This window comes from Oryctolagus cuniculus, chromosome 3, assembly GCF_051225735.1.
Source record: "Oryctolagus cuniculus isolate XC-2025 breed Fujian yellow rabbit chromosome 3, ASM5122573v1, whole genome shotgun sequence".
NCBI classification, from domain to species: Eukaryota; Metazoa; Chordata; class Mammalia; order Lagomorpha; family Leporidae; genus Oryctolagus; species Oryctolagus cuniculus.
The window spans coordinates 75966418-75993293 of NC_142869.1; the positions used below are offsets into that span (position 1 = coordinate 75966418).

Genomic DNA, 26876 nt, shown 5'->3' on the forward strand with positions numbered 1-26876 from the left:
GGAACTACAGCAAAAAAGTGAAAAACAAACAAAACTGGGTAGACGGAAGGAGAAAGGATACACAACTTAAAATGTTAGTCAATTTTTTTTATTAATTTTTATAACTTTCCACTGCTCTATCTGATACCATTTCTAGGGTTTTGGCCAATATTAAAACTAGATATCCAATACACTCTTCTTAATTAATTTCCATTCCAAGAAAAAATTTAAAGATGAATTATTATATTTAACGTGTACTCTTTACATTTACGTTTTCTGAGAGATCATTTTTACATGATAGAAATTTAACTTTAAATGGCATTTCAAAGATAGAAACAAAGACAACAATTAAATACGAAAACAAAAGCAAAATCTTTATTCTTTTGGCTTGATTGTAATGTGGTTTACCGTTCTTTATGGTAATAGCATTTTCCTGCATGCATTTCACCAACACACTACAAGTCAATAGCTTTAGTATAAAGAATCTACATTTAATGTTGCTTGTGAAACACAAAATGTTTTGCTATAACTGGTAATATAATTTCACTATCTGGTTTTGTTGGGGGAAAGAAAAGCTTGAATCCCATATCACAAATATTCTAGAACTGGTCGAGTTCTAGTGCCACGTGAGTTGGTATGATTAGATCTATCTGTGTGAACAAACATTGGAAAAGACTGATGATTACTGAATAAAAAGACTAGGTGGAAACAAAAAATTCAAGCAATGCTAAGAATCAGCTGATCTTTCCTTAAGCCTCTTTCAATGATAAGGCATTCCTATTTGAAAGCAAATCAATGGATTCAGCTTGAGATTTGTTTCACAATGAAATGTGTGCAAGTTTACAGTACTCAAAAAAGCAGAAACCTATACTGCATCTTAGTGCTTACTTCTTATTTAGTGAAGTGCTTTAATTTAAAAGTGCTCAGAACAGAAACTAACAATGGTGACTATGACATCAACCTGAAGATACTTTTCATTTCTCAATTTTATGTACAAAAGGCTGAAAAATAAAATAAAATGAACTTTGTACAGTATTTATATTTTCTTAGAAAACTCTAACCATATATTTTCAACAGATTTAAGCAGCTTGCAACATGTTTGTACAGTCAGGCTTTTCACCATAGAGGGTTCAGTCAAGATTGGAAGAGTAAAAAGCAAGAAGCTCTTCATTGTTTGCTGCAATCTATTGCTTAACAACATGAAGAATGAGGTCTTGGTAGAACAACACGCTTCACTTTACCACTGACATATGGCTTCCCATAATAGACTTCGGAACAGTGGAAGGATTAAGATACAGCAGCATCGGCAAGATAAACATGCAGCAGTGACAGCTTCAAACTATAATGGAACCAATTACATCATATTACCTGTTGAAAGCTTGCAAACTATACTTACTGTGGTACATATTTGATGCAATAAATACTGTGCTTAAATCATCATTTTTGTTTGCTCAAACATGCACCACTGGGTAAAATTACTATTTACAAAGCAGACTTTTGTTTTAAAATTGACATAAACTATGTCAACCTTACCAAGAGCAGAAGATGGCTAAACAATACTGCAGGAAAAAGAAGAATCAACTTTATAAAGTGGTGGTGGGGATGCTTTTTGGTCAATTCAGATTTCTTAGAAAGAACTGAGAGCATGTTTTAACTTTATGTTAAAGGACACTTATAAAAATGTTGTAGTCATGCTGCTAGGACTCAACTCTGAATGACTATGTAATGGTACGTGTGTCTCTGTAAGTGTGCGCGTGTGTGTATACATATATATGTATATACACGCACATATACATATATACATATATACATGTACATATAATGGATTATGTAAAAATAAAACAACTCTTAAATGCTGTGTTCTATGGAACATTTACAGGCACATTAAAATTTTTTTCTGGATGAAACATCTTAAAAATATGAATAGCTATTTTAAGCACCTCAAAAATCTAAAAACATCCTGAAACAAGAAGTAAACTCTTTCCTTGAGTGATGTGATATTTTTTCATATGTGAATGAGAATTGCAACATGCCTTCATTGAAAAATGCATCCAGTTATACAATAGAGAAATGGAGAGTTCCCTCCCTTGAATCCCTCTCCCCAAACATAAACCCAATTACAAAAATAGTCACATGTAATAGTAAACAACCTGTGAATTAAAAAAAAAAAGTGATAAATTCACAGCACACAATTTGTAAAAATATGGCAGGTGTGGCAGTTGAAACATAAACAGTGGTGACAACTACTGTTATCAAGTGTCACGTGTTGAATTTACATAAAAATTTAACTTCCCTCCCCCTTTGAAATTGGTTCCTATAGTCTGAGTAGCCATTGGGTCTCTGCTCTTCAGCAGTGTCAGCTGGTTGTGAAAACAGAAACCTCCTGTGACGCTGTTTCCCGGGTTTATTGAGTCCCCGTTTGCTGACCAGAGGTCGCTGTCTTGTTATAGGCACTGACCTTATGTATACATTTGTGAAAACAGTCAGTTTGGCATAGACCTCCTGTGGGAGTCCTGTTGACACAAATACATCACTATCACAGGCTGTAAACAATTGATCACAAAAATGGAATATTCTTTCTTCTTTCTACTTTTTACTTTCCCTGCTATCTTTCCCTTTGTCCTCCTTTTCTGATTTGTCTTTTTCAAATTTTTCTTTTTCTGGTTTGGTGACACTATCATATGAAGGTGGAGAAGTGGTAGAAGGTGTCATGTCGGTTTTCTCTGGGGTTGAATTCTCGTTTAGTTTGTCGATGAGTATGTCTTCTTTAATAGGTGTCCCGTCACCTTCTTTGCCTTTGTCTTTCTTATATATGGATGAAACCTTTTTAACCTTTTGCTTCAAGAGGTAGCGTCTGTAAGCCCTCTGGATAACAATAGCAGACACTTCCTCTTGTTTGCGCTTCAAAGTGGTGGTAATGGGCTCATAAGAGACTTTGGAGGGGTTTGATGCCATGAACCGCTCCTCCATCTGTATTCTAAGAGCATCCATCTCTCCACTCTCACCCAGAACACGCTTTGTGAAAGCAAACAAAATGTCAAGGCAGTGGATCCGGTCACCACTGACCATGGGCAGGTCCATGGCAATAAGCTGTACTTTGTTTGGTTTTGCTATGAGAAGAGGTGGGTCCAGGGCAGCGGCAAAATCAGAGAGCTTGGAGAACTCTATGAACTGGGTTGCATCGGGGTCGAACTTCTCCCAAACCTCGTAGAACATCTCGAAGTCATCCTCGCTCAGGGGCTCTGCACTTTCCTCCGTAGCAACACTGAAGTTCTCCAGGATGACAGCGATGTACATGTTCACCACCACCAGGAAGGATATGATGATGTAACTGACGAAAAAGAAAATCCCAACAGATGGATTCCCGCAGTCTCCCTTAACTGAGCTCCCGGGGTGATCTTTCTCAGGGTCACAGTCGGGTGGTCCACTATTGAGAATAGGTGCTAGCAATCCATCCCACCCAGCAGAGGTGGTAATCTGGAACAGGCAGATCATGCTATTGCCAAAAGTCTCAAAGTTGAACATGTCATCAATTCCAACTTCCCGCTTAACATAGGCAAAGTTGGACATCCCAAAAATGGCGTAGATGAACATGACTAGGAAGAGCAGGAGGCCGATGTTAAACAATGCAGGAAGGGACATCATCAAAGCAAAGAGCAATGTGCGGATCCCCTTTGCTCCTTTGATCAGACGTAGGATTCGGCCAATCCTGGCCAGGCGGATCACACGGAACAGGGTAGGGGACACAAAATATTTTTCTATCAACTCAGCCAGAAACATACCTATGGAAAAGCATCAAGCAAAAAAACAGTGTTAATAGTATCAAACAAAAATCCATAAGGTAAGCACTACCTAGTTATAAAAATCTAGACTTGACAGTTACATATATAACCATTTGTTTATATGCATTTATAATTTGCAGCTATTTGTTCAGCAATATAAAACTGATATGTTTGGTATTACAGCATTAGCATCGTCATATTAAATAAAGATAGCAATGGTCAGTCTTCTTATTTCAAAATAAGCATCCTGCAAAAGAATGACTCAGTCACTGGAAGTCCAGAGACAGCACAAAATGCATGGCAGCCAAGCATAGAAATGGATTTATACTTCCAAAATACTAGTCCCAGCATTTACATAGGAGCTAAAGGATAAGGCATGCGATTTTGGATGAGGAATACAAGAGTTCTTATTCTTCTAAAATACCTACGATCTTGTTTTCTTTGAGAGGAGGCAGAATGACATACAGGTGAAAAACACAGGCTTTGCAGACAGACACGCTTGGGACCGAATCCTGGCTGTTGATTTTGTGCATTACTAGATGGTGAAAATGCCAACATTTTGTTGTCGTTATTACTAAACTTAACATTTACTGAGTCCTGTCTTTGTACTAGACACAATGCTAAGCACATTAACCTAAATGTTCTAATCCTCACAGCAACTCTGCAGAAACACTCCTTGGAAAATGAAGGATTGGAAGGCTGAGGTAACTTGTCCTAGGTCACAGAGTTGGTAAACAGTGGCATAAGGCAGCCCCCAGGTGAGATCAGTAGAATCCCCAATTCTCATCTCTTAATTACTGTGTTACCATCATCCTGGCCCTATTGTGAGGAGCCAATGGAATGATACAAGAATAAAATGTCCTGTTATATTAGAGGAAGCAGTGAGAACAATGATATACCATTTTTCTCCCTATATCTACAAAGGTACTTCACAAAGCTCAGAGAATACTAAAAGATCAACTTATCTTGGTGCTACAAATATTTAAAATCTATGTACAGAGGGCTCTTCCATAAATTTATTGAAAATAAATATTATAAAACACTATGCATGAATTTAAAAAATGTTTGCACCAAAATAAACATATTCTAAATGAATTATTTTCATGAACTTTTGGAAATACACTTGGATGTTCCTTTTCTTCCAATAGGCAGAACCTTGTCTTGACTTCCATCACCTAATATACTACACATAAACACTTAACATATATTGATGATAATGAATCTGTTTTGCGTTTTTGAATCCAATGTCTTATTTTGAAAATGAATATTACATTCCATAGATAATTATCTGAACACCAAGATAATATGAAGTCTGTTGTGTCATTATTTGACACAACACTATTTGAATTATCAAAGAAATGATACTTATATGGATGGCTTCTAATGATTTTTGTGTTTAAGTGTATGTGAAGTATTCATTTAAAGCAATACCTGTCTATACCACAGGAATATGACTGAAAATAAGAGTATTATGTCGAAGTTTAATTATTGTCTTCTGAATGAGGCAAAACAATAAATGACAGGTGAAAATATAAATTCTTTTGACACATCAGTTCATGCACAGCATGCAATTAGAGAAGTGACTAAACAATAAACATGAATTTTACTTGGACGTTCAAGATGAATAGGAAAGACTAATGAAAACACTTCTAAAGTTTTAAAATACAAATTTTCACTCCAAAATTCTTCAATTGAGTGAAAGCACCTCTTACCTACTATGGAGAGAATGACCACTACAAAATCAAAAATATTCCATCCAATCGTGAAATAATAATAGCGAAGAGAAATTAGCTTTAGCACACATTCTCCAGTGAACAGAACAATAAACACTAAATTAATCCAGTACAAAATGTTCGTCATTTCTTGACTCTGGTCATCAGTTTCCACCATCATGGTGACCATGTTGAGGCAGATGAGGATCATGATGCTGATATCAAAGACTTGCTTGGTTACAAAATCAAAGACCATGCCCTGGAATTTGTTCTGGAACAAATAATACATAAGAGTGTATTTAGATAGTTAAAATCTTATTTTAATATCACACTATAAAACATGGCTTTTATAAAACATATCACACTTATACTTGGAAGATAATTTTGTTTTTCAGAATATCCAACTCTTTGAAATGTGTTTGTTTATATTATTCATGATGCCAGACTCTATAAGTTGACTAAATATTAAGATCTACATATTATGTTCTTAGTTTCTAGAACATAACACGTTTAGATGGATTGTCAGCAGATATTTGCCACTATAACAAATCTTTTTATTCAATATATTGATGGTGAATATTAAAATTAAGAAGTAATAAATACTCCTGAAGATTTTTCTCTCTTTCTTTTTCCTTTTTATTCACTCATCACTGCCAAAGATCTTAAATTCATCTTAAAGGTCAGCTGAGAGCTGTTTTCAAAATTATAACTTAAGCACACTGCGAGGTAGCACGTTATGGAGCGAGTGTTGGGTCCCTGACATCCCTGTGATAGATCTTAAGACTGAGTTTCCCATTGTGACTTCAGCCTGACCCATCCCTGGCTATTGTAAGCATGTGCGGAGAGAAGCAGCAGATGGGAGATCTCTGTCTGTCTCCACCTGTCTATCTGTCTCTCTGACTTCCAAATACATCAAAAAGATAGCTTAAGAAAAGGGACATTAGTAAAAAACTGATAAACTGCAATTAATTTCTGTGATCTAATGGTATTTTACCAAGGTTATCATTTTAATTTTAATAACCAATTTATGGTTATGTAGGATGTAAAAATAAGTTATGTAGGATGTTAAAATAAAATAGCTGTATGAAGATTATATGGGCAATTTTTCTGAATTAATAAAATCATATTTTAAAAAGCTACAGCTCATAATTATACTAAACCTTTGCTTTCCCAGATCTTAACATTTTCACCGGTCTTGATATTTAATATTACAGTTATGCCCCTTCTACTTGGAGAGCTTCCATTACTTCCAATTGAAATTCTTGGACATCAAACATCACCTGCTCTATTTTCTTTTCTCTTGATATGGATTTGGTACAATTTACCGATGTTTATTAAGGGTTTCCAAAAAGTTCATAGAAATTACACATTATGAAAAAACTATGTACAGATTTCAATCTTTGCACCAAAATATACTTATCTTTTAACTTCACTTTCCACAAACTTTTTGAAGTCCTCTCACATTCATGCAGCTGGGTCTGCCCTCCCAAGGCCTCCTTTAACTTAATAAATGTGTCAAATTCCAGTCCCAACCATTTCTTATAGTTTACCTTTCTTAGTTTAGTATGTTCCCCATGCTTCTACCTTTCTGTTAGCACCCACCTACACCTCTTATTAAAATTTGAAGGTTCTGCCCTATCATTTTAACTGTTTATCTATCACACTGTATCACACTGCCTAAAACAAAGTTCCCCACCTCTTGTCTGTCTGGTGAATTCTAACTCAATTTTAAGCGAAGTGATCTGGGCTCTTGGAAAACGTGATTGTTTCATTTACCATAACATTTTTGACTTTGTATTGTAAATGGTTTGTTTATTCATTTTATTTACTTTATTTCTTCCACTTGTTGGGAGGCTCCTCAAGAACAGGGCAGTGTCATTTTTCTCACAGATGTAGCACCTAGGATTCATTAAGTTCAAAATGCATTGAAAGCAGAAATTTGGCCTTAAAATCTTATATCATCACAATAGAAAGCTCCCAAGATTTGCTGCACATTTAGTTAAGTAACAGTGAACCTCTCCAGTCATGAGTCATTGCTGCCTCCAGTTGAAATTCTGGGTGTTGGATATGCTAAAGAAGCCTGAAGAAGCAGAACAACTCTCAAGGTCTTGCTTTCCAAGATACATGTTCTGTAACTTCACCTTGGCCCTTAATAGCAATGAGAAATCCTGAGTCCCTCATTTGCTCCCAGGACAATTTCAAACTTCTCAGAAATTTCCCATTATGTTTCCTTTTTTTCTTGTTTTCTGAGAAAGTCAGTTAGTGTAAGGAAATTCCTTTACTTCTTTAGAATTTCCGGTTATCTTTTTTTTTTTAAAGATTGATTTATTTAGAGAGATAGAGAAAATCAGAAAATTAAAATTTTCCATCCACTGGTTTGCTGGTCCACTCTCCAGGTGGTTGCAATAGCCAGGACTGGGCCAGGCCAAAGCCAGGAGCCAAGAGCTTTGTCCAGGTCTCCCACAATGGGTGGCAAGGGCCCAAGCATTTTGGCCATCCTCTGCTGCTTTTTCCAGGTCATTAGCAGGGAGCCAGATCAGAAGTGGAGCAGCTGGATATGAAGCCACACCCATATGGGATGCCAGCATTGCAGGTGGCTTCATCTGTTATACCACCATGCCGGCCCCAATTTTCTGGTTATCTCGATTTTCATATTTTCATACATTGCTAACAATTCTTTAGAATACTCAGTTCCTCTTCCTCTCTAAATCTGACCTAAACATCCTTGTTCTTCATTCATATCCTGTGTGACTTTATTGTAGGTTTACTCCTCTCTTCAATCTCTATCCCTACAGAACTCCCTTCACTGTGCCTCAAACCTTACCTCTCAATTCTAAGAGAACTTTGTTGGACTACTTCCTCTAAATATCCATCATTTCTCTTCCTCCCTCCCTCTTTGCTTTTGGTTGCCCTGTTCAGGAAGTCAGCACTTCGGATGTTTCTCCCCACCCTTGTCCCTCCCTCACATACTGCATGGCACTGTCCAAATGTGCAACGCAGAACCTCATCAGTCATTCTTGCTGCTTCCTTACTTTTTCCCATATTCAATTAGTAGACAAACTTTCAACTTTCACTCTGAGGGTAGTTCAGACATCCATACACTTTTATTTCCACACCACTCTGGTTTAAGCTGCCTGTTGTCTCTGAAATTGCTTCAAAGCAGGTCTACAATGCATACACACTGCTTCTAGCAAACTAATTGAAAGATAATCACAAAAACCAAAAAAATCACAAACCCTTTCAATGGCTTCCTACTGCTCTTAGGATAAACAATTCCTGAAGCTGAACTATGAGGCCCATAAAATGCTGGCCCAGTGAGACCTCTTCATCCTGAAAACGCTCCAAAGGAACCCCCATTATCTGCAGCAGAATCTCACCAGTTTTCTGTCTCAGGGCCTTCAAAGATGTGCTCTCTGTCAGAAGACTCTTTTCATCTCAGTTTTCCTGTCAGCACTTTCTCATTCTTCTTGGCTCCCCAGCTGATACCTCACTTTAATAAATCCTTCCCTAACTTTCTGATTAATCAGACCCCTGCTCTGAATGAGCACTTACAGCCCAAGCTATCTGTTCCTTCCTGGCATTTTCATTTGTTGATATGGTTACTATCTGGTTACTAGTCATTTCATTAACTAGATTCAACATTGGTCAATATGAGGACACTTCAAAACTTTGTAGGAAAATGAAGTTGAAAGAAATTTATATGGTGTAAATGTGTTTTTAAATTCATGCATAGTTTAATCACAATAAACATTTCCATAAATTGTTATGGGCACCCCTGATATTTAAATTTAAATGTCTAGCATGACACATGGTACTTATTGTTAACAAAGAAGTGAATGAATGGATTTTACCAGTTAACTTCCTAATTTGCCAAACTGTCACTGTTAATATTCTAGCTAAATGCACTGATGTTTTCCCATGAATCTCTGCCCCAACCCAGGTACATCTATGTGTTATTTATTGTAATTAGACAATCTCTTTGCTTAAAAAAACCTCATTATCAAATGTATCTACTGCCTTCCTGATCAACCTCATCCCTTCATTGATTTACTTCTCTCTATAATTTGGTGAAGTGCCAGCAGTGTCTGCCAGCTCAGGATTTTTTTTTCTTTCTATTCTAACTACTTTGCAAAAATAAGTCTGTACTTCTCAGCTCAGTCAAATTCTGTTCTGATGGCTCTAAAATCCGTATCTCAGTCTGAACGTATGATAGGTCCTACATCTATATTTCCAAATATCTTCACAGGATTTCAATTTATGTTGGTGGAACTGATAGGTCCACAAAACACCCACTACTTTAAACTCCCCAATATTTGGTATATCTCTCCTTATATTACATAGCTGCCTCATTCCACTGAGTATTCTTAATGGCCCATTTAGCCTTTGGATTCCAGTCTTGTTTGTATGAACCCAGATTATGAATTTGTCTTACTGTACATAAGGGTTCAACTTCTTGCCTATGGGGAAAAATATCTTGTCTCTAACATCTTCACTTCCCAGTCTGTGGGTTAAATCCTCAAAAAAAAAAAAAAATCTGATTTCTTCACATTACTATGCTGTTCCCCTAACTATATCACATTTGTATTGCTTACCTAAGATCAATTGCTTCAGACTCACGTGGTAACCTTTACTCATTTAACCCAGAAAACCCCATGTCTATTTCTCCTCAATACAACTATATCACTATTCTCTACTGAAATATTGCATTATCATGAGTTTGGAACATATGTTTTCTCACATAGAGATCATCCCCTTCTTTTCATTCCATCCATTCAAATTTAGTATCATTTCTCAAAAAGTTGGCTCCAATTGCACGTTCTGTGTGGTTTATGAAATGTAGCTTGAGCTATTAGCTGACTTACAAACTGAAAACATAATCATGGTCAATTTTTTATTGTCATCAATGCATTTACTACATCAAGATTTTTGGGGAACATTGAATTGCTTACACTATGTACATGTGTACATGTGGAGGAAGCTTTCTGAGATTTAATATCTGAACTGTTCCTTCAAGAGTGATGACATAACCCAAGGGCTCTCTTGACAACTTCCTGCAGTAGGCCAAATAGAATCAGCAACTAAATATGCAATTGGAAGAGCCATAGTCATAAAAAACATGGTATTATCCCATTTAGGGAATGTTAGGAGAAAATAGGAGGTTTGGTTATATTTTTAACCAGAAAAAAACAAATCTTGTGACCCATTTCATTAATAATTCCATTCAATATGCAGTAGAAAATAGTCCTATCTGAGATACACTAATTGTTTCAATCATTCCCCATGCAGAGAATATTTAATATTACCACATTATGCAGAGATATGTATGTGTTTTCTTAACCACATTATTAGAAACTCCTCAATAACATCCATTTTGTGTGCTACTACTGGCATTTAAGTCTGAATTTTTCAATTTATATGTTGTATATATTTAGATATAAAATGTTACTTATAAAATTTATAATATTGTGTAATATAGAATACAAATATTCAATTTATTTAGCTAGTCACACTATTAAGGTTAAAAATTTGCTGCAAATTGACAAAAATACTAATTTCTAATAATTTTGGTTTTGAAAATGTTGGATAATATCACTTTAACTGGTGATGAAAGTATGCTATCCTTACAGCAGGTCGAGGTATAGGTTTTTGTGGCTTCTTTGAACCAAGTTTTTTCATTGCATTGTAGTATTTCTTCTGTTCTTCCGTCATAAAAATGTCTTGACCTCCAAAGTAAAGAAATGAATGAAAACTTATTAAAAGCATATTCTTTTCTAACCATATAATCCACCTCAGTAATCTTGTGACCATAGGCTCCCATGTTCTATATAATGTTGTTAATATCTGTATTTATGGAGATGTATATATTAAATATATGAATTGTGCTATATTAGTCATACTTCTATACCAGAAATACCAAAATATATTATAGGAATTATCAATTAAAATTTGTACTTTATCAAATATCTCAAAGTAATTTATGAATTTTATATTCTTTTATTTTGCTGATTACATTTTGGAGCATACAAAGATATAGTGCAGTGTGTATAGTTCACATTTTAGAACAAAGATGAAGTTTTAATATACTTATCTTTTTTTTCTGTTGGTTGAAGTTATCTATGATGACACCAATGAAAAGATTCAAGGTAAAGAATGAACCAAAAATAATGAAGATGACAAAATAAAGGTACATATACAGATTGTCTTCATACTTGGGTTGCAATTCTACCTACAAAATACGAAGAATGATAATCATTAGATCTTATATTCCTTTCATAAAAAACACATCAGTGAATTTTGAACTCCTCAAGCATATATTGCATGAAAAGAAATCAAACATTAAAAAAGTAAGTTGAATATAATGCAGGCTATTAATAAGGAAGATGAAGAGAATTTTGAATGTATTATTCAAAGACATATCAAAGTATTGAGGAAAGTAGTTATGAGCTCATTGCTTGTGGTCAGAGTTCAAAGACGTGTTCTACATTTAATGTGGTAAGCCACATTCTTCAACGGTAAAATGGAATTGGTATTACCTGTGTGATAAAATTAATTAAGATTAAATGAGCTAATTCAAGAAATCCCTTAGCACCATGAGCAATAATAAATAACAAATTATTATTCAGAAAGCATCCATAGCTGAGAACCCTGATAGCTCTGACAGAGATAAAATATGGGGTTTTTAGTTCTCTCTCACCACTGCTCCCCCTCCCCCTGGCTCCGGCTTTTATAAAGTGAAAAAGGTTTTATGAATTCTTTATTTGCAAAGCCAGCTGCATGGTTGAGGTCTTGGCACAGTGGGGTAAGCCAATGCTTGGGACACCAGAATCCTAGTTCACTACTGGCTGTTCTGCTTCCCATCCAACTCATTAGAAATGCAGCTTGGAGGGCAGCAGATGCTGGCTCAATACTTGGGTCCCTGCTACACACATGGTAGACCTGGATGGGATTTCTGTCTCCTGGCATTGGCCTGGCCCATATTGACTATTACGGCCATTTGGGGAGTGAACCAGTGGATAGAAGCACTTGATTTCTCTCTCTCTCTCTCTCTCTTTCTCTCTCTCTTGACATTCTGCCTTCTAACCTACCAACCAACCAAATAAATCTGTGTGTTTTTTTTTTTTTTAATTTAAAAGCTAATTGCTGGTGTTAGAGAAATAGCATTTTGAACTTAATTACCAAGCTCTTGCAAACCAACATGTGATTTCCTCCCTTGTTAAACAGTGACAAATCAGTGAAAACTGTAGAAAAAATTTGAAAAGTACTGATGCATATGACACAGATTTGAAAATTCCTGCCTTCTATCATAATATCTCACCTCCAGAAACACTTCTAAATTTATTTTGGTTCTTTTTTCCAGCCATTAGTCAAATCTTTACTATTACAAGGAAGATAAAATGCTGAATGAAATGTGTGACAAAGGAAGGAAATTTTCCAGGAGGGCTTTTAATGCATGAATGGTTGGGATGATCAGCACCAAAACCAAACTGCCTCATTTTTATAAATACAATAAAAAAATTTTAGGCATGAATTATCATGCTAAATAATAGCAAAGGTATATTAAAATATGAAAGATGAATCAAGAAAAACATTCTCATAGAATTTTGAAAGAAATGTATAAGTAGTTTTTCTTTATAATATAGGTGTACTCTGAATTGGTCCATAGATTTTACTTTGTTGAAACCATATCTAAATTACAACACTGTAGAAATGTTCACCTGACCAAATTAAACAATGTTTCCTCTAAACAAACTTACATTTCGTGAGTCGACAGCTGCATACATGATATCCATCCATCCTTTAAATGTGGCCTGTAAAAAGTCATATCCTTTAATTTTTTCATAAATTAGAACTGTAGAAAATATAGTAAGTATCTGAGAAGTTGACCATATTCCTTCAAATGCAGGTATATAAAAAAGTTTGATGTTAACATCTAAACTTTTGGGAAATTTTTAAAACATAGGAATTGAAAGTATCTCAGATTTACATTCTTTTATAATATTTTTATATGTTCATTAACATCTATAATTAAATTGACTTACTAACTATATACTATCATAAAAGTAGTATCTACATTTTTATTCTTATCTGATTATTGGAATATAACATAAAATTTGATGAAAGAATATCACTGATATAATATCAGAATGAGATAAGTCCAAAAGAATGCTGAATTATCTGATTATAAAGTTTTTTCTTATTTTTTCTAAATGATGTTACTAATCAATAATACGGTATTTTTAACCATTTTGAGATAATTATTCTGTAAGAAGCAGTCTCCTGCTATTAAAGAATACATATTTAATGACAATTTAATATTTTAAATACTTATTTTCTGTTGTGTGTGCAGACTATTCCTGAAAACAAGTCTTGCACATTTTTTTTCAGTCTCTTAGTGCCACAGGATCTGTGTTTTGCTTGATTATTGCTATAGTGTTTGGGGTTGTAAAGATAGATCACCTCAGGGAGCAGGTGGATGTGAGACATTATGCTCTGCTGATGAGTTGAAAGAATTCTTACAAACAAAGAGCAGACAGAATAGTCTTGAAAGTAGGGGTTTTATTTTCAGGAGATTAAAGTGTTCAACCAGCAGGCAGGAAGATGGTAATGAGGACAGAATTTGAGCATGGGTATAAGAGTAGTACACTTGGTTACGGTATTGATAATATTTGGGTGAGTGGAGGCTATATTCTGTCTGCACTTGAAAAGGAGCACAGAATCTACCTCTCACTCCTCTCCCAGAAAAATAAAATACATTTATTCCTTACTCCCAGGGACAAGCATCTCTACTTTGCTCAGAGTTGAAATGGGAGAAAACAATGAAAACCTAGACAGAATTTCACAAATAAGGGACATGGACTGGACTCCCTAACTCAGTCTGAGAAACTATAAACTTCGTGGAGCTGCCTTGTTTTCAACATGGAACAGAAAATATAGCTCAACAATTACTGAGGAAGAATTCAGGCAAATAAACCTTAGAAGGATTTTGCAAACGCTAGGGAAGAACTGATTTTTATTTATATTAAATCTTTTATCCTTTTATGTAGTTTATTGTATTTATGTAGAATATATATGCATTTTTGTTCTGTTTTACATTTATTTTTACATTGGCAAAAAATTATATAGATGCTGTACAGCATGATATTTTCAATTATATATACATCGTGGAAGAGTTCACTCAATCTAATTAAGATATGCATTACCTAACATATCATTTTTTGTGATGAGAACACTTAAACTCTACTCTTTTCATGATTTTCACGTATACAAAACATTATTAAGTATAATCACTATGCTATACAATAGATTTCTGGAGTGTTTTCTCCTATCTAATTGGAACTTTGTATCTCTTGATGAACAACTCTCCTTCTCCCTATCTTCAGCCCCTGGAAATTCTATTCTACCCTCTATTTCTATGAGCTGGACTTTTTTAGATTTATATATAAATGAGATCACATGGTATTTTTCTTTTTGTGCCTGGATTATTTTATTTAACACAATGACCTCCAGGTTCATTCATGTTGTCACATAGGATGTGGTTTTTTCTTTATTAAGGCTGAATATAATTCAACTGTGTATACATACCACCTTTTTGTTATTCACCCATCCATTGCTGAACACTTATGCTGATTCTGTATTTTGACTATTGTTATGGTGCTGTAATAAACATGCAGTTTAGATATCTGTTTTGAAGGCAGCAGTTTCATTTCCCTTGGATATATGCCCAAAAGTGCATTATAGGTACTCTTATCATTAACTTTTTGAGGAACATCCACACTGTTTTTAACAATGGTTGTATTAATTTACTCTTCAACGAGCAAGTTTGCAAGGGTTCCCTGTTCTCCACATCCCCACAAATGCTTGCCTTTCATTTTTTGGATAATATTCATTCTAACATGTGTCAGGCAATATCTCCTTGTTTTGGAGAAGAATTTTAGACTCATTATAATTATGTATCACAGAGATTACTAAAGTGATTACTTACTACTTGAAGCAGAGAAAGATATCCAAGTCCCACATTATCAAAGTTCACTTTCACGTTTTTCCACCTGGCAGTTTGATTGCTCTCTATGAGGGCTTTACATTCGCTGTAGTTGTTGACTACACTGACATCAAACATCTCGCCCGTGGTGAAGTTAATGCAATGGTAAAACTTGCCAGCAAAGAGATTCACTCCCATGATACTGAATATTAGCCAAAAGATCAAGCAGACCAATAGTACATTCATGATGGATGGGATGGCTCCTAAAAGAGCATTCACAACCACCTGGTGCAAAATGAGAAGAAAAATAAGGGAGAGGCTAACACCACATTTTTTTTCACTTATTTTAAAACATTATAAAAAGAACTGGTCAAATGTTAGAAAGTATATCTGTTCTCTAAACTGTTGAATAGGACTAGGCTCTGGTAGCTCTAAGAATTTTAAAATTATAATTCTTAAGAGCATATGATAAATCTTATATGATAAAATGTTTATTCAAGACATAAAGGTACACATGTAATAAATTTTTCTGAAAGAGTACTATTGTGAATGCGAAGAGTAAGTGCAAATAGTGAGATCTGAGTAAAGAAGCAAGGTCATCATGTGAATCTCACAATTTTCTTAAAAACACAAAATCAAGCCAGTGCCAGTGTTAAATCACAACTTACAATGCCGGCATGCCAGATGGCTGCTTGTTTGAGTCTCAGCTGTTCCATTTCTGATCCAGTCCCCTGCAAATGGGCCTGGAAAAGCAGCAGAAAAGGGCCCAAGCACTTGGGTCCCTGCCACCAATGTGGGAGACTCAGATGAAGCTCCAAGTTCCTAGCTTCAGCCTGGCCTAGCCCCAGTCATTAAGACCATTTGGGAGCTGAACCAGTGGATGGAAGATCTCTCTCCCTCTCTCTCTCTCTCTCTCTCTCTCTCTCTGGCTCTCTCTATCTATCTCTGCCTTTCAAAAAGATAAAATAAATCTTTTTTTTTTTTTTTTTTTTTTTTTTTTTTTTTTTTTGACAGGCAGAGTGGACAGTGAGAGAGACACAGAGAGAGAAAGGTCTTCCTTTGCCGTTGGTTCACCCTCCAATGGCCGCCGCTGCAGCCGGCGCACCGCGCTGATCCGATGGCAGGAGCCAGGATCCAGGTGCTTTTCCTGGTCTCCCATGGGGTGCAGGGCCCAAGCACCTGGGCCATCCTCCACTGCACTCCCTGGCCATAGCAGAGAGCTGGCCTGGAAGAGGGGCAACCGGGACAGAATCCGGCGCCCCAACCGGGACTAGAACCCGGTGTGCCGGCGCCGCAAGGTGGAGGATTAGCCTATTGAGCCACGGCGCCGGCTAAAAAAGATAAAATAAATCTTAAAAAAGTAATTGAAAAAAATCATGCCAACTCCATAATTTGCAATCTAAAATTTGAGAGTAAAGGAAAACACCTGAAGCCAAATTCTATATAGAAAATAAGAAAATTGTGTTAGTACTGAAATTTTAATACCCTTTGTTTATTAAACTTACTACAAAAATAGTTATTTCAAGTTGGTAAAAAGAACAGCAATTTCTTTTTATGTAACCACACACACATACACGAACACAGCCACACGCATACCATTTGTTTCTAGGTGTGTTTGCAACAATAAGATGAAGTCTAAGAAATCATTTTCAAATATCACAGAAAGCATCATTTTCCAAAAATTGTATTTAAACAGTTAAAACCACTGAGACAGAGCATCATTGTTAATAGGGATGAAGGCATGTGGTCTGCAGTCTCAGGTTGTATGCCCCAGGGGATGACAAGTCAGCTAGTTCCACGGTAGCACCTTTCTAAATGAATATTCACTTTACACAGCTGACCTACTTTTTAGCCATCTCAGGCTGTGTTTAAAAACTAAAAGACCACGTTCAGACTACAAATAGCTTAAAGTACATCATGTGGAACATTGAAGAATGATGAGTAACGATTCGGTATTTTTAAATTTCAGTGAATAGGATTTCCTTTACTTACATAAATGGAATGGGCATAACTAATCATGATTCAAATCAGTAGTTGCAAAAAAATGTTAATGATTTCCCACGAAGCAAAAATCCAGTCAACTAGAAACAAAGACTCAGGTATCACATTGTATGAGTGTCTCCAATGGTGGCAAGTAGTATGGATATCTGATCAATATTTGCTTACTTGATTTCTCATCAGTATAAATGTAGAAAATGCAGATTATCCATGAAATTACCATTTTTAAACATTTATTTAATAAATATAAATTTCCAAAGTACAACTTTTGGATTATAGTGGCTTTTATCCCCATAACCTCACTCCCACCTGCAACCATCTCATGTCCCACTACCTCTCCCATCCCATTCACATCAAGATTCATTTTCAATTATCTTTATATACAGAAGATCAACTTAGTATAGACTAAGTAATGATTTCAACAGTTTGCACCCGCACAGAAACACAATGTATAAAGTACTGTTTGAGTACTAGTTACACTGTTAATTCAAATAGTACAGAACATTAAGAACAGAGATCCTACATGGGGAGTAAGTGCACAGTGACTCCTGCTGTTGATTTAACAATTGACACTCTTATTTATGACATCAACAATCCTCTGAGGCTCTTGTCATGAGCTGCCAAGGCTATGGAAGCCTCTTGAGTTTGCCAGCTCTGATCTTATTTAGACAAGGCCATAGTCAAAGCAGAAGTTCTCTCCTCCTCCAGAGAAAGGTACCTCCTTCTTTGATGGCCCGTTCTTTCCACTGGGATCTCACTCACAGAGATCTTTCATTTAGTTTTTTTTTTTTTTTTTTTTCCACAGTGCCTTGGCTTTCCATGCCTGAAATACTCTCATGGGCTTTTTAGCCAGATCTGAATGCCTTGAGGGCTGATTCTGAGGCCAGAGTGCTGTTTAGGACATCTGCTGTGTATCCCACTTCCCATGTTGGACTGTTCTCTCCTTTTTAATTCTATCAGTTAGTATTAGTAGACACTAGTCTTGTTTATGTGATTTCTTTGACACTTAATCCTATCATTATGATCAATTATGAACTGAAAGTGATCACTTTGACTAATGAGATGGCATTGGTACATGTCACCTTGATGGGATTGAGTTGGAATCCCCTGGCATGTTTCTAACTCTACCATTAGGGGCAAGTCCGATTGAGCATGTGCCGAACTGTACATCTCCTCCCTCTCTTACTCCCACTCTTATATTTAACAGGGATCACTTTTCAGTTAAATTTAAACACCTAAGAATAATTGTGTGTTAATTAAAGGGTTCAACCAATGGTATTAAGTAGAGCAAAAAATTACTAAAAGGAATAAAGTAGTAAGTTGTTCCTCGACATTCAGGACAAGGGCTGATCAAGTCACTGTTTCTCATAGTGTCCATTTCAGTTCAACTGGTTTCCTTTTAGGTGCTCGGTTAGTTGTTACTGATCAAGGAGAACATATGATATTTGTCCCTTTGGGACTGGCTTATTTCACTCAGCATGTTTTCCAGATTCCTCCATTTTGTTGCAAATGACATTTTCAAGGTAAAAAAATGTCAGTCTGTTCTCGTTCACAGTTCACAGGAATTCTAAAGCATTTTGTCTTACCCTCATTCCTTCAAAGCGGGATAAGGCTCTCAATGGTCTCAGGGCTCTTAGTGTTCTGAGAGATTTGATGGCACCAAGTTCTGAGTAACCCAATGCATTTGCCGTTAAGCTAACCAATGAGACCTATACAGAAAAAGCAGACAATTTTCTTATTTACAAACAAAAATGTTTACACATTTCAACCTTGCTTTGTGCAATACACCAATGGTTCTCAAACTTTCAAAATCACCCAGGATGCTTATTAAAAACACTGACAACTGGCCAGCACTGTGGCTCACTATGCTAATCCTCCACCTGTGGCGCTGGCACCCCAGGTCCTAGTCCCGGTCAGGGCACCAGATTCTGTCCCAGTTGCTCCTCTTCCGGGCCAGCTCTCTGCTGTGGCCAGGGAGTGCAGTGGAGGATGGCCCAGGTGCTTGGACCCTGCACCCCATGGGAGACCAGGAGGAAGCACCTGGTACCTGGCTTCGGATTGGTGCAGCGCGCCAGCTGCAACATGCTGGCCTTAGCGGCTACTTGGGGGGTGAACCAACGGAAAAGGAAGACCTTTCTCTCTGTCCGTCTCTCTCTATCTCTCTCACTGTCTAACTCTGCCTGTCCAAAAAATAAAAAATAAAAAAATAAAAAAAAAACACTGACAACTAGCAAAACCTCATTTAGCAGGTTTGGGATTTGCAGCTGAGTGTTTGCCTTTCTACAGGTTCCCAGGAGAGGCTAACATTGCAGGCCTGTGAACCACACTTAAGAAAAGAAGTTGGACACAGGAATTGTAGCACAGCAACAGATTAAGCTAGCACCCGCAATGCTGGCACCCCTTATGGGAGTTGGTTCAAGCCCCGCTGCTCCACTTTGATCCCGCTCTGTACCAATGCAGAAGATAACCCAGGTACTGCAGTCCCTACCATCCACATGGGAGACCTGGATGGAGTTCAGGCTGTTGGCTTCCACCTGGCCCAGTCCAGGCTGTTGAGGAGTGAACCAGTGAATGGAAGGTCTCTCTCTCTCTCTCTGTCACTCCATCTCCCTCTGTAATTCTGCCTTTCAAAATAATAAATATTAAAATAAAAGGAGCTATGCTTGTTCTTTTTTCAAGATTCTTCACAGAAAATATATTTTTAAAAGATTTATTTATTTGAAAGTCAGTGTTACAGAGAGAGAGGGAGAGACATATAGAGAGAGATAAAGACATCTTTCATCCTCTGTTTCACTCCCCCAACCTCACCCCACCATCCCCCCTGCAGATGGCTGTAACAGCCAGGCCTAGACCAGGCTGAAGCCAGGAGCTTCAACAGGTCTCCCATGTGCATGCAGGGGCCCAAGCACTTGGGCCATCTTTCGCTGCTTTTCCCAGGGAGCTGGATTGGAAGTAGAGCAAGCAGACTCAAACTGACACCCATAGGGGATGCTGGTGGTACAGGTGGCAGCTTTACCAAGTATGTTGTAACACTGGCCCTGACAGAAATTTCAACCAAAAAAAAAAAATACAGTAGAAAGAAAAGAACAACTGTGATCTTCATCTACAGATCTATAAAACTGTCACTTGTCATATTATTTCACAGACCTGAAAGGGAAATTAAAACTTGTTACACCAGTAAACTATACAAATCACTGTGTAAATGAACATAAACACATTCAGACAAGCCCAGGTCTCTAAACAGCAACTTTGTCTTTTTGCAAATTTCAATGTGAAGGGCACAAAATCATTCGGTAAGTCAAATAAAATTAGTGAATTCAAAAGTGAAAAGTTAAGATTTTATTATAATTATAAATTGCAAGATGAATGTTTTGTTGAGTTATTCATGCTGATGACTAATATAGTTAACAAAAAATTGTAAAGTCTCAGATAAAAAGGAAAAGAATAACTATCGTAAATGACACAGAAATGCCTGATTTCTTTTGGAATAAATACAGAAAACTCATTAAAACTATATATTCTAAGGAAATAATGTTTACTATGCCTTTTAAGAGTACAGCTTTAATACGTATTTAATTTATTTTATGGAATGTAAGTATATAGAAATGTATTTTAAAAATTTGACTTATTTAAACTTATTTCATATATGCAACATGAAAGTTTGTGGCTATTTATAAATTTAGAAAAAATATTAAGCTATAAATTTTATCTCCAATGGTTAATGTAATTTCCCTAAAACCTAAGATTTTGGAAGCTACTGAATTATCCAGAATTGTAAAGATTTTCTGTATATAACATCTAAGGACCTGTAGTACTTTACCTTCTCTGAAGAAGAACCAAAAAGAGACAGGCATAAGTTAAAGGATGGAAGATAGAAAGTTAGACATATGAAGACATTCTGAATAGGGGAAGTACTTACCACCTTGTTAAAACGGATGGTAAAATATCCAATTTTATGTGCCCTGTGTAGCTAAGTGTGCAAAGGAGTGACATGTAGGCTTTTCCTGGGACACTACAGCAATCATATAATTGGTCTTTTGGTCTCTAATAACCCCATTTATATTCCATCATTCACACTCCCCCCAAAATCTTTCTTTAAAGTAGCAAGCTGGTCTTGAGACTTCCCTGCAGGTAATTCTTCAATGGCTTCCTCACTACTAAACTGTAAATTTCTTTAGACAGCATCTCAGTTTCTTCCAACTGTTCTCCTACTTACCTTTCTTACCTTATCACCCAATTGCAAACCTTTTCCTTCACTTCCTGGCACTCTGTGCTTATCCTCAATAACTTCTGCTTTGAATCAGCCCTGCATGTCATGCATCAGTGTTTTAATCCTTCGGAGTCCTTCCCTAATCAGTACCTACTAACATTCTCATCCTTCAAACTCCAGCTCACACTTCACTTCCCGCAGGAAACCATTCTCAAGGGAAGCAAATGACACTCTTATTACAGGTGTCAACTTGTCATAGTATACATATCTGTTCTCACTAGCCAACAAAGCTCCCACAGGACTAGAAAAATCACTTACTCATATTTATAGCTTCCATAACAGATAAACAATAAACATATTGGAATTAAAGCAAAGTATTGATCAGTTTATTATGTTACAATAATTTTCTTAAACCAAAAAAGGTAAACACCAATGCACATTAGATAATGTGAATTCTGGCTGCAAGACAACTATATTGCTCTTAGAAACCTTTTTATAGTCAAGTAATGTTGACTTATTGTTTCTATCTTTACATAGATGTCAGATGATTTATATTATATATTTGCCGACCTATCATAACCACATATAGAGTGCAGAGGAAAGAATGAGTACTTATATTATAATGTATAATCACTTATACAAATAAAAGGTTTGTGACTTTTCTATTGTTTGTAATGAATGTCCAAACTTTTATGTATGAGTTTAAATATTTTCATATTTTATCACCAGAAAGCTTTTAACATTTTATGTATAAATCATTATGTGTTATATTTAATAGTTTCATTGATATTCAATTATTTAAAAACTCTCTTATGTTGTAATACTCTATCTTTATTTCAGTATTAATGAAATTTAATAAAACCTTTAAATAATTGGCTAATGGCAAGTCTATTTCTATCAGCAGAAAGATCAAATGGTGTCTCTCGCGGTTTTGGACTTTCAGTTTCCTTATAATTAATAATCCAGCTGTGTGACAAACCCTTCTCAACAGGCTTTTGTAATGAGAAAGATACCACTGCCAAAGATGCCTGGGAAGAATTTAAATAGAGTTACTTTGTGAAACATGAGAATGAAAACAGCAAAATTTCTAAATTCATATATTATCTTGCATGACTTGCGATTTCAAATTTAACTTTGACGCTACATATGTAAGTATTTGGGTATTTCAACAAGTTTCTGGCAAATATAATTAAACCTAATATATATATATATACACATATATATACATATATATACATATATACACATATATGTGTGTGCATATATATACAAATATAATTAAACCTAATTAGTCCCCAATATTTGAAATAAATGCATAGTTCTTTCATAATATGCATTTTCTATGAAGTTTTAAAGCTGTCTCTTATAATAATAAGATAGCATTTCACTATTTTGTCTCTCTGAAACTAGATGTATTTAAATAAGCAAAAATGTTTTGGAGTATCCTCTCACTGGGAAAATTGAAAATATCATTTATGTTAGGTGATGCAGTATTTATTGAGTGACTACTATATGCCAGGAACTATTGCTAACACTAGCACATGCCAATAGATGAAATAAGAAAGTGCACAGTACTCACATCAACAATCAGGAAGTCTAACCAGCACCAGGCATTGGTAAAATACATTTGAAAACCATATGCAACCCACTTTAGAAGCATTTCTAGGATGAATATATAAGTGAAAACTTTGTCAGCATATTCTAACATGGTCTTAATGGTTTTTCGCTGCTCAATGTATATATCTTCAAAGGCCTGTAAATGAAAAAATGCTATTGAATTTTATTGTCATGAACAGTCTCTAGAATGTCTTCTTAGTAAAGAAAATGATGATCAGGTGACTCAGTCTGGATAGCTTAATGTTTCCCATGACTGCGTGTTGCTTGATAGTGATCTACACACTATCAACTACTGCCTGGGTATTTCTGCCAACCAAGGAATTCTAAATGTTTCTATATTTTGCTATCAACATACCCCAAAAGAATGAGAAAATTCTGAGAGCCTGCCAGCTAGTTTTCCCTAAAGCAGGAGGTGGAAAGTCATCTGAGAGTCAGTGCTTTGTCTAGTGCAGTCACTAGAATGTGCCTCTTCCCAGTACTCAAATATAAAGTCAGGAGGCTCCCAGCTTGAGAAGATGGAAAGGATTCTCATTTCTCACTTTACTCTCTCTCTCTCTCTCTCTCTCTCTCTCTCTCTCTCTCTTCTCTCTCTCTTTGTCTCTCTGCATGTGCGGGTCTAAGTCTGCAAGCTCTCCCTGCTGTCACTGTGCAGAACTCTTGGGAAAAGGTAAGGAACACATTGACAGGAACCTCTAGACCTTTGGGCCTGAAAAGACCATTTATACTTAACTGAATCCTCATAAAAGAAAAATCAGCTGGTAGGACTGGTGGCCAGAATCAAGTACAATGGAAATCATTTTTTTTAAGAGAACAGTGCTATCCAGGCTTGTGACCTGGGCTCAATACAAAGCCTTAGGGGATTTATAGCTGAAGCTAGAAGACTCTCCTCAAGAGCCAGCCACTGTGCAGTCATGTTTGTGTGCTTTTGTGGGCTTTCATCGGATACAATTCAAAACCAGAGCTAGTATAGCAAGGGCATTAGTGACTTATGAGCCGGCAGAGTCCCCTCTCCACTTGGCATTATAATGGCAGGCTAACCCTGCCATTCAGTGTGGTTGGCAATGGCAAATCCGTGTGAACAAGACAAATGAATTTCTTGCAGCAAGGGGCTTACGTTAAGCCATTTGATATTTAACCAATAATCCCACATCATATCTATATGGACATTCTTTAAGAAGTGTCTCTGGTGACTAAAAGTCAGGAAGTTCCTTCTTTAAATATTACAAGAAACCGTGCTGTCCTCATTTGATTGCATCTGAGAACTACTCCAGACAGTAATAAAAGTTGCTATTTACCGAGCCTCTCACACTATGCTAAACGTATCATGCTCATTGTCTCTCATTCTCACAAATACCTTATTTCAAAACAGGTTTTAGTGTAGAAGATGAAAGAGCAGATCATGCATCACCTACCAGAGCCCCACTGCTGAGCAGAATCATGAAGACAATGAAGGTTTCAAACCAATTGTGCTCCACTATCTTGTAGCAAGTTTTTCTCAGGTTCCACCAGAGTTTCCCTTTGCCTTCTTCTATGCTTATCTGACAACACTTGAACTTCCGTACACAGTCTATGATACATGAGAATCAATGAAGAAAAAATAGTTACTCTCATTTTGTGTGTGTATCTATGTATGTTGGTGGGAGATTCAGCTACATTATTACCTTACGACACATTCTGATAGAAATAAAAATCATCTGTATGGATTTAGTAAATATTCATTTTACGTTTATAGAACTATTATAATGGATTCTGTTATATCATCAAAGCCAACAAGGGCTGGGGCTGGGGCACAGCAGGTTAAAGCCCTGGCCTGCAATGCCAGCATCCCATATGGGTGCCAGTTTGTGTTCCAGCTGCTTCACTTCCAATATAGCTCTCTGCTATGGCCTGGAAAAGCAGTAGAAGATGGCCCAAGTCCTTGGGTCCCTGCACCAATGTGGGAGACCCAGAAGAAGTTCCTGGCTCCTGGCTTCGGATCAGCTCAGTTCCAGCAGTTGTGGCCATTTGGGGAGTGAACCAGCGGGTGGGAGACCTCTGTGTTTGGTCTCTACCTCTCTCTGTAACTCTGTCTTTCAAATAAATAAATATTAAAAAAAACTACCCAAAGTTGATATTGTCATCTTGCATTCATCCTGTAATTCCACTACATTTGGACATTATATATATTTATACACATATATATGTATATATATATATTTGAATTCTGATTAGTTCAATTAATGGTATGACATAAATATCTCCTACCTTATTACAGGTAAATAAATTTAGGACATGTTTCATAATATTTCTGTAAATAAGATTACTAAAGTCCATTCCACTACCATTTTGAACATTTAAGTTGTAAATTCTGGTCATTAGCAGTGCCAGTGTAATGGTCACCTTTGTGGAATTCTTGGACTACAAGATAAAAGACTCTTCAAGAAATATTACTGAATACCCAAAGAATTGTGCTGCACAAATAACAAATAAAGTCTATAATGTGCAAAATATGGCCTTGTCCTAAAAGAAAGTACATTTTAATTAGAGATTATTTGTCTAAAAACTTTATAGTAATATGAAAGAAAAATCATCACCACACAAAGTATTATAAAAATGCATTAGTTAAGTTTAATTTTTGAGCATTATAGAAGAGAGTATTTGGTGACTGATATTGAAGGTTGTAGAAAAAGCACATTCTGGAGGCAGACATTTGGCACAGCAATTAAGATTCCATTCAAGACATCGACCCCATATCAGGGTGGCTATGTTCAAGTACTATTTCCATTCCTAATTCCAGCTTCTTGCCAATGTGCAGCCTGGGAGGCAGGAGGTGATAGTTAAAATGCTTGGAACCCTTGGCCCAATCCTTGGGTCCCTGCACCCGCATGGGAGACCAGGAGGAAGCACCTGGCTCCTGGCTTTGGATCGGTGTAGCTCCGGCCGTAGCGGCCATTTTGGGGGTGAACCAACAGAAGGAAGACCTTTCTCTCTGTCTCTCTCTCTCACTGTCTAACTCTGCCTGTCAAAAAAAAAAAATGCTTGGATCCCTGTCACCTGCATGGGGAACTCAGATTGGATACTGGGTTTCTATTTTTGGCCTGGCCCAGCCCTAGCTATTGTAGACATCTGAGTAGTGAATCAGTGGATTGAAGATCCCTCTCTCCCTACTAAATGAAATCTAAATAAATAAATATATAAATTTTAATTTCTTAATTTGTTAAATAATCACATTAAGGACATAAAATGGTAAGAATAGAGAAACAAAACAATATAAATGACAATATACATATATATTGTATATATACATATATATAGTACATATACCATATATACAATATATTATATATACAATATAAACATTAATGATTGAAAAGTCCTCAAGTTGGACAGAAAGAATTAGGAGTAAAGACTAGAAAAATGGCTTACAGCCAAGGGTTTTAGATGGTTTGATACATGACATTATTATCACAATAGATAATTGATCCATACCTCAAATAATACAATCTTATCTTTCTTTAGAAAATCATTTTGCAATTACTCCAGTGACATTTTGCACCATATAAAGCAACCCATAGTATATTTCTGGCATTTTCATTGCTTACTATCTGACCTTGGCTGAT

General features: G+C 36.3%; 1 protein-coding gene across 6 annotated transcripts in view; it reads right to left on the bottom strand.

Annotated features, from left to right (window-relative positions):
- Positions 1–239: 239 nt before the first annotated feature.
- Positions 240–26876, bottom strand: part of SCN2A (sodium voltage-gated channel alpha subunit 2) — a 132972-nt gene continuing 106335 nt past the window's right edge. For all 6 annotated transcript variants that reach the window (XM_089329086.1, XM_002712241.4, XM_008258692.3 and 3 more), the window contains exons 19-27: positions 24690–24844; positions 23240–23413; positions 19037–19159; positions 15456–15737; positions 13228–13281; positions 11562–11699; positions 11099–11203; positions 5474–5744; positions 240–3761 (exon numbers count right to left, since the gene is read on the bottom strand). In XM_089329086.1, the coding sequence (XP_089185212.1) occupies positions 2566–3761; positions 5474–5744; positions 11099–11203; positions 11562–11699; positions 13228–13281; positions 15456–15737; positions 19037–19159; positions 23240–23413; positions 24690–24844 (2498 nt within the window). In that variant the 3' untranslated portion in view covers positions 240–2565. The remainder of the gene's footprint in view (positions 3762–5473; positions 5745–11098; positions 11204–11561; positions 11700–13227; positions 13282–15455; positions 15738–19036; positions 19160–23239; positions 23414–24689; positions 24845–26876) is intronic.